Below are 9,030 nucleotides of genomic sequence, written 5' to 3' on the forward strand. Positions count from 1 at the left end.
GATGATAAATCCTCCCAGAAGTTATCGCAACAAACAATAATGTTGTTTCGATAAACATTAATAAAAGAGGCACAAAGGACCTTTAAAGTTACTAAATACAGCGACAGTCATTAAGTTGGTGCTCCACCCATCCACACATTAGGCCACACCCTCGCTGTATATTGACTCCGCCCACTTTGGTGGAAGCTTTCTAAATTTCTCAGGGGTGGGGTTTTGCTTTCACAGATGTGGAAACTTCCCAAAAGCAGAACTTAGACCTCCCAGATTATGAATTAAACCCTCTACAGATGCAAACTGCATGCTGCTGAAACCGCGGCGTTTAAAGAGCAGGGGGCGGGGAACGCTCCACCAGTCAGCTTTTTAATCGGAGTTTCACTTAAAAATATATATTTGCTCATGATGTTAATGAAGGAAAGTCTGCTGTTTATGTTTATGCTGTGTTGATTTTTCAGATAAACATCCAACTATTAGATTCCTCTGGGCTTTTTATGAAACGTCTAAACAGATCATTTGTCTTTAGATTGGACGGTTGGGGTCTGATCAACGTAAACTACATTCTGCCTGCATGTACATGTGCTGTAAATGTTTGTCCATGCTTGTATAAACATCAGCATGTTTGTTCCTCAGTGCTGAGCGTGGGAGAGGGGGGCTACTGGGAGGGAACGGCGAGAGGACGCACCGGCTGGTTTCCCTCCGACTGCGTGCAGGAAGTGGCGCCGCCCAGCAGAGAGAAGGGTAAAATCACACATGATGAGTCTGAATCATCGCTCAGTCTGCGGCTTGCTGCAAACATAACCCGGAAGGAAACCAAATGTGTTTAATTCATTTAAATCTGAACAATAAAAAACTGTTTTCATTGTTTAATAGTTTCACACTGATAGGAAATTAAGAATAATAAAAAAAAGTTAAATATCTGATACTCATGGTGTCATTTCCTGATGAGCTCATTAAGGAATCAGCAGATCCTTAACGTCTTAAAAAGTCTTAAATTCTTTTTTAAAACGTAAGTTGGCCTTAAATACGTTAATCACAGATCTTACATTTTTTCTTATCAGGACTTTTTACTCATGTTCTATGTAATTTTTTTCCTTTGGTGAATTTGACTGGCATTCAATCAAATATAATTTAAATCAGTTATTTGAATGTACAGTTTATATAAATCATTATTAAAAGACAGAAAACTAAAATTATGATGAAAAACTTTAAGATTAAAAACAGTTTGGTTTTTTTCCCCCCTAAACTTTCAGAGGCCCCACAGCGCCACCTGGCGACCTCCCAGGGGACCGCGGCCCCCACTTTGAAAATCAGTTTTGGATTATCTTGTAGATGTTTCAAAATTTTCCACCAGAACCTGAAGTCACAACATTAGATATAAATCACCCAGAAAACATCTCTTGGTCTATCCCAGGACCGAAGCATTTATCCCTGGAAAGGAAATGTTTTCCCACGCTGAGAACAGCAGCAGGGTGTAAATAAATGTTAGTTTTTTGATGGGTTACAGAAACATGACGGAAGCTGATGGCTTTAATTGGACGTTGGTTTCTTCTGGATGTTTCAGAGACGCGCAGCAAGAAGGCCAAGAGGAAACTTTTCCGTAACGTCACAGTGGGAGCGTACGACGGTACCGATGGGCCAAGGTGAGACGACTGGGAGCGCTGGGGTGATTCTCAGAGTCCAGTCAGAATGAAAACACAACAAAGCCGCTTCTCTGGTCACACCAGGGGTTAATTTCTGCTTCTAAGCAACTTGATTGGAGGATGGAAAAGATTCAAGTTGTGCTAAAGGGAGTTAGCCTAGCAGTGAAGCTATGCTAGCCTAAAATAGCATCAGAATGCTAAACATGTAGCATGTAGCCAATGTCCAGATTTCTAAAGCAGCTCTGGAAAGATGAACTTTGCTTCAACTGATATTTGAAAAACAGATTAAAAGCCATAAATATCTGATGTTAATCTCAGTCTTTATTCAATAATTTAGCAGTAAAAAGAGAATGCTGCTTATTTTGCTGATATATATTTTTTGCTTAAAATGCGATTGATTACAGATCCAGCTATAACTCTGTTAAAATTTAATCAAGTCAAGCACTGTAAAACACGTTGCATTAAGTCAGAAAATCAGTTTCTTTATTTCTTTTAATCTGAGAATAACTGTCAAGATTTCAGTTTGTCCTGGCAGTGTGGGGAAACGTCGTCCATGTTGTTGGTTTTTGGGTTGAAAGCGTCTTCGTGCTGACGCTGAACCGCTCCTCTTCTTCTTCTCCTTCTCCTCTGTCTCAACCTGCCTGCTTTCCACCTTCATCTTCTAATCCGATAACGCTTCGTTAGAGGGATTTTCCTGCAGCTGCTGCTGCTTGTTATGAAGCTCTGCGTCTCGTTCAGGAGGAGGACGAACGTGAACATGAAACTGGCAGCGATATACTTCATCATCATGATGCTGCTGATGAGTCATGAGGAGGCTGAAGCCTCGGCTCCTCGGGGCGACGGAGAAGGACTCGGTGGTTCCCTTTGTTCCGACACGCCGTCCTTGAGCCCAGGAGTTTCCACTTTCACTTCACTTCCTCTGCGGCTTCTGGTTCAAAGCCTCTGCTGCATGTGGCGCTGCCGTGTAAACAGACTCTAAAAAACATTCAACACACTCAAAGACTGTAAACGATACCACAATATACACATCCTGCATTTAGGATATAAAAACCAAAACTCAGAAAGTGGCTTCCAGTTCAGACTTCCAGTTATCGACGTTGGAAGATTTTTTTTTACCCGATACTCATCTTTTGCTCTAAATGATCAAACATTCACTTAGGCCTGGACAACAAATCAATAATATATATCATGATGTATATATACATTGTGATTCTCTTCACAATGTGATCAGTATCTAGAGATAATACATCTGATACAATATTCAATAATTTCACTCTGATCCAGAGCCACGCGGCATTCTGGGAGATGTAGGCAGAACAAATACTTTAGCGGCTAAACCTCTCACAGCTAGCTAAGCCTGGTAGGTGGAATCGACTCACTCTCTCTGGTTACCTAGCAACAACCTGCTGAGTAACTGGGACAGCAGCAGCTTCATGTTTCGCCACCGGGGCTCATAACTGCAAAAAAACCAAAACAATGTGAAGTGAAAACAGGATAAAACAGGAAACATCACGTCACCAGTTTGGCAGCATTTCAATTTGTACAAAACTTTGTCAATATTCCACTAACATCGAAAAAACAAAATTTTGCAATCGTGGTGTTTATATTGAATAAGAAACACAATTAAAATCAGACATGATCACATTAATGCTCATGCAGTAAGTCATTATACAACTCCTACCACTTCCTGTCGTCTTCTTTGTCGTTTCCACCAGTGGAAACATCCTGTTGTTGATCACATGACTTGTGTGACATGAAAAAACTGTTTCCACTGCAGTGATGGATGGATGGATACATGAATTTCAAAATGGCTGAAAAACTGCCTCATCCTACAGCAAAAACCTGTAATCAAATAGTTTTTTTTAAAATTAGCAGGTTCTGTTAAGCAAATTTATTTTTGCAATTCCAATTTTCACACTTTTCTGGTCAAAGGTTTGTTGATATTATGCTAATGTCAAAAACACAGTTTGCAGCATTTGAATGTTTGCTCACGTAATAAGTCATTAAAAACATTGGCCTCCTACCACTTCCTGTCGTCTTCTTCGATGTTTCCAGCAGTAGTAACATCTGGTTTTGATCATGTGACTTCTATGATGCAGAAGAAGTGTTTCTGTTTCAGTTTTTCCAGATACACAAACTACCTCATCCTGGCCCAAAAATCTTTATATCGAAAAACGTGAGTTTGTAGAAATCAGCTTGTTTCGACAAAACAAATTTATTTTCATAATTCACATTTACGCAGTTTTTTATTCAGTGGAAATGCAGCTAGTGTTTCTGTTTGAAGCAAAGTTGTTGAATTGGAGGTAGATGAGGTCAGATCCCAGCTGCGCCGGCCCAGTCCTCGCATCGCCGGCCCCCCAGTTCTGCTCCCCATCAGCCCGATGTCGCAGTTCAGCAACACAACCCTCCTCCTCTCTTCATCTTCCCTCACATCGTCTTCCTCCTGTGAAGTACGCAGCTTTGCAGACTCTCTCTCTCTCTCTCTCTGCCGGGCGAGCTTTCACTGGAAGACGGGGAGGAAGAGGAGGAGAGAGAGAGAGGAGGGGGGTACATGGCGATGGGGGGATGCGGAGAGAGAGATTTCTCTCTCTCCCTCTCTTCTTCGTGGCCATCACTGGGCCCCAGAAACAGGAGCGTGTGGTTCATTTACAGGTAGCGGCTGTTTCTCCATTCATTGGCTGGCTATGGATGTGAGGAGAGGACAATGGAGAGAGGGGAGAGGTAGATGCTGCTACTGAGAGGCCGTGCCTTTTTCAAAGCCAGACTAACGCGCTCTGTGTGTGTGTGTGTGTGTGTGTGTGTGTGTGTGAGAGAATCGCTTCGTTTTCCGACTCTCCGCATGCATGTGCATGTCTGCGCTGGTGGACGCCGTCGCTGCTGCATGTTCGCTCCGTCTCTTCCTGCCGTGTGTTTTCTGAATCCTGCCTGTGTGTGTGTGTGTGTGTGTGTGTCAGCTCATATTGATGCATTTCAGTCAGACAGTGTGGGTGTATTTCATTCTCTCTGATTTTGTTCTGATTCACCTGAAATTCCCATTTATTCCCGTTTCTCTCTAAATCTGCAGCTTAAACATCAAAATTTGGATTCATTTGAAATATTAGTCGATTATTTTCCTTCATATTTCCTGCATGCATTCATCTATATGCCCATGTATTTATTCTTATTTATTTATGTGTCTGTTAAATGAAGGATGTGTTTTCTGTGGTGAAGGTGGGAGTGTCTCACACTGAGTGTCTAACATCTGTCAGCTGCTTTACTTATTGAGCCCCCCTTCCTGCACCGTGTGTGTGTGTGTGTGTGTGTGTGTGTGTGTGTGTGCATTCAGCAGGTGAATGGTTAAAATGCCGTCTTTTTTCCCGTCTCTGATTGTGAATCGGAGGGAGGATGACTCAGGAGGGAATGCAATAACTTCAGTTGCGCTTTTTTTCTGACGCTCGAGTTCAGCGGCTGAAAGAATAAAAAATAAATCGTTTTTTTTTCCGTGTGCGGCGTTCCTTTGATCGTTGGAGCGGGGAGGCATGATGGAGGACAGGGTGAGAGGAAAGGGACGGAGGTGTGAGGAGCAGATGGCTGGAAGGCGGCTGAGCGTTGGCGAAAGCCTCGACGGAGACGGCAGCAGAAACGGACCTCGGTTGGGGGGAAAGCAGCCGGGCTGTTGAGTGTTAAAGTCGCGTCTTGGTGTCTGGATCTTCTGGACTCCAAACTTTCTCTGCGTTCCTCCGCCGAAGCACCAGGCAGCCGGCTGAGTTTTGTTGTGTTGCTGTTGCTCTGACAGCGGTGGGCGTTTCAGACGCGGATGCACAATGCAGCAGGACGGACGGAGAGCCGGACGAGGTTTAAAAATACTACATGCAGGAAAATGAATGAAACCCTGGAATTAAACTGCCGTTAAAACGGCAGGAAAATGAGACGCAAATCCAACTGTTCACCACAAGAAAATCAAATTTGTTCCACTTCCGTATCATCACCTTCCTAAAATAACATTTTTTTGCCAAAAGTGATTTTTTGTAAGCCAAAATCACTTTTAGCAAAAGAGGAATTAGGCCTTTATCTTAGGAAAGTGACGATAAGTGGAACTAAAAGTCACATTTTATCCGACTTTTTAACGACAATCTGAACAGCCTAATTAAGTTCTTTTTTGCCAAAAGCGGTTTTAATTTTTTTTTGTCTGAAACCTCTTTTGGAAAGAAAGAGGTGGTGGTAAATTTTTTAATCACATTAGACTTTTTCAGATGGAAATGTTTCTTAAGAACAGTTCTCGTGTTTGTGGCTCTGTGAATGCTGATCCACACAGTCAGACATTTGTTTCCTAAAAAGCAGTAATGGGTTTTCTCACCATTTTATCGTTATCACAAAAGCACCACAATATATTGTTACAAAATTCTAAGTTTAACCAACAAAATATTCCATATTAACCGCCTCTTAAAGGCACATTTTGATGTGAAGGTCTGTTAGACTTGAAGCAGTTACCTGCAGCAGATTTCAGATCAGATTAAACCACCTGCAGGCTGAAGGTGTCGGCTGGTCCAAACCAAACTAAACTAAACTAAACTAAGTCTTCTGAATGTCATCATGGAGGCTTTCTGTGTTCATTTACATAAAGACAGATGATTACCTTTACTGCAAATGGAGGATTGGAGGCGGTGCACCATCCAGGATCTTCCTGTGTGCAACATGAATAAAAAACGTTCCTAGGCCCGGTACCTGTCAGGCAGATAAAACTCAGGCAGAAAAAACGGTCCAGGTCATTTCCATCTGTTCCAGTTGATCAGTTACCAATCAATACATCAAGTTCAGTTTATTACTCCAAAAGGCTTAAAGGGGCAGTATTATGTAAAATTAACTTTTTTAATATCTCTCCATCGTGTTTTAATGTTTTCCATATCAAAAACAAACCTGGAGTGTTGCTCTGATTCTTTCATGCATGTTTGAGAAATCTTTTAATCTCCATGGCAACCATAACATCATTACTTGATTATGCTATAAAATGTCAAAATGTGTCTGGAAAACGCATAACACTTCCCCTTTAAGACTTCTTTTTGATAGGTTTGAAAAACTTTTTTCACCTAAAAAAGCGTAATGACTTTTTAGCACAGAGAGTTGTTCCTCTGCCATGTTAGCCATTAGCTTTAGCGTCTGTAAACAAATTGATCTAATATGGATACAAATGTAGGTTCTTTTCCCCATTAACGTCCAGTCGACCCGGTTCTACTGGACCCAGAACTCCATCATCTGCTCCACCTCCATCTGCTGTGGTTCTGAGTCAAACCAACCTGTTCCCCTCCTGGCCTGTGGGGGCGCTGCACCAAGAACCACTGAAGGAAACGACACAAAAACCTCTGAAGACACTGAAAGCAACTTCCTTCTTCACCAGATGGAAACAAGATGGAGGCGTCAGATTTTAGTGGCTGGAGGATTTCTCTTTAGGCTAAAGACCAGGAGCCATTTCTGCTGGTTGCGCTAGGCTAGCACGTTAGCTTTGGTTGGATTTACCCAGAATGCCCTGCACTGTAGTCCACTTCCTGCTTTCAGATTCCACTTGGCGTTCACATATCAAACCGAACCAGAGTTCACTTCAACCGAACCCAGACGGAGCTAATTGGCTAATAACCAAAATGGTGCACATGACGATCAGGCCTTCATCCTTCCACCACATTGAGCCTCTTCATGTTTTCTACAAACTTTATCCATGTTTCCTGTGGGGGTAAAGGAACTGTTGTCACTCTGAACCACTGCAGTGACTGTTTCTGCTGGATCCCGGTTCCGTTAATTTGGTTCCATTGTGACTGAGAAGCACAGATGAAACCCCGGAGCGCTCTAACCGAGGCGGACTGGGCCGACATGAAGTCCAGCAGTGAGTCATGATTCGAGTCCGTTCGGCCAGTACCGCCTCCCGGTCCAGACATGCCGATGGAATAACGCAGGAAGCTCTAACCCAGCCTCACTGCCTGCTGCCATTTCTCTGCTGCCAGCCGGGTTGGTTTGTGCAGGTGGGGCCGAGATTACAGGCATGTCCAACCTAATCTCCTACATAATTTGAAGTGTCATGTATGACCAGCAGTGGTGCTCAGGAGTCGGTGCAGCAGCATCCATGTAAAGGCTGCCGGAGGCGGTGAAAGCAGATGCAACAATTTAGGTGCATTTGGTTGTTTTCTGTTATCAGTGTGAGTGCAGATTTCCCTGATGTGCTCTTCCTCCTGGCTCAGTGCTCGTCAGCTGCAGCTGGATCAGTCTGTGGTGTGGAAACTGCTCTCATTATGATGCTAACTGTACCCCAGCCATCAACCTCTCTGTAAACTAATGCCTCTTTTATGGCCCGCTCAACGAAACCTATCTGTCCGTCGCTGCAGGGGGTATCATAATGCGACGCAGTGAGAAAAGTCACTGTTTGCATGTTATCTTTGTATTTTATACGTTTTTCATTAGCATTTTTTAATGTTTCTCTCTTCCTCTGAATGCTCTTTATTCTCCACAGCGACTACATCATTAAGGAGAAGACAGTGCTCCTACAGAAGAAAGACAATGAAGGCTTCGGCTTTGTGCTCAGAGGAGCCAAAGGTAAACCTGCTCTGTAAACCCAGCGTGTCACGCAGCGTTTGGTCTGGTCTCTCCATATTTCTCCTTCCTTCCTTCTCCCCTCCAGCTCAGACTCCCATAGAGGAGTTCACGCCAACGCCAGCCTTCCCGGCGCTGCAGTACCTGGAGTCTGTTGATGAGGGGGGCGTGGCCTGGAGAGTTGGCCTGAGGATGGGGGACTTCCTCATCGAGGTAGAGCTGCTCAATACTCAGTGCTGGGAACGCTAGCTAAGTAGCGCTCTAACGAGCTACCAAGCTACCTGTGCTAACCTTAAAGCACCAACTATAAACATTAGTTCTGGTAATGCTACAACACTACACTAACATTGCATTTAGCAGTAGCTAATGGTAAAGCACTACATTCAGCCACAATTTGTGGATGGCAGCACTAAATAAAAGGCTGTGCTAACCTTAAAGCTAATAATGAATGTTAAATTTCACCAATGCCATTTTGCTAAACCAATACGGAAGCTAAAGTTAAAGCACTAAATGAAACCACAATCACACCCAACATCAGTGATGGGTAATGCTAACTTGAAAGCTATGTGGGCTAACGTTAAAGCATTAATTATATGCATTTGTTCTGCTAACGCTAAACGCTACACTAACATGGTTTTTATCAAATGCTAAAGCACTACACCAATGTGGTATTTAGCAGAAGCTAATTCTAAAGCGCTGTACTAACATGGTATTTAGGAGAAGGTAATGCTAAAGCACTTCACCAAAAATAGTATTGAGTAGAAGCTAATGCTAAAGCGCTGTACTAACATGGTATTTAGGAGAAGGTAATGCTAAAGCACTTCACCAAAAATAGTAT

General features: G+C 43.0%; 1 protein-coding gene across 8 annotated transcripts in view; it reads left to right on the forward strand.

Annotated features, from left to right (window-relative positions):
- Positions 1-436: 436 nt before the first annotated feature.
- LOC106940461 (SH3 and multiple ankyrin repeat domains protein 1-like) overlaps positions 437-9,030 on the forward strand; it is a 23,166-nt gene continuing 14,572 nt past the window's right edge. For 2 of the 8 annotated variants that reach the window (XM_015023216.1, XM_015023217.1), the window contains exons 1-4: positions 447-735; positions 1,559-1,637; positions 8,113-8,195; positions 8,281-8,405. In XM_015023216.1, the coding sequence (XP_014878702.1) occupies positions 489-735; positions 1,559-1,637; positions 8,113-8,195; positions 8,281-8,405 (534 nt within the window). In that variant the 5' untranslated portion in view covers positions 447-488. Of the gene's footprint in view, positions 736-1,558; positions 1,638-3,691; positions 4,359-7,212; positions 7,774-8,112; positions 8,196-8,280; positions 8,406-9,030 lie in introns of those variants that run through there. The other 6 variants (XR_001423101.1, XM_015023215.1, XM_015023222.1 and 3 more) reach the window with 5 other exon arrangements.

Source organism: Poecilia latipinna, unplaced genomic scaffold, assembly GCF_001443285.1.
Source record: "Poecilia latipinna isolate Pla-1442-1.1 unplaced genomic scaffold, P_latipinna-1.0 Scaffold3235, whole genome shotgun sequence".
NCBI lineage: Eukaryota > Metazoa > Chordata > Actinopteri > Cyprinodontiformes > Poeciliidae > Poecilia > Poecilia latipinna.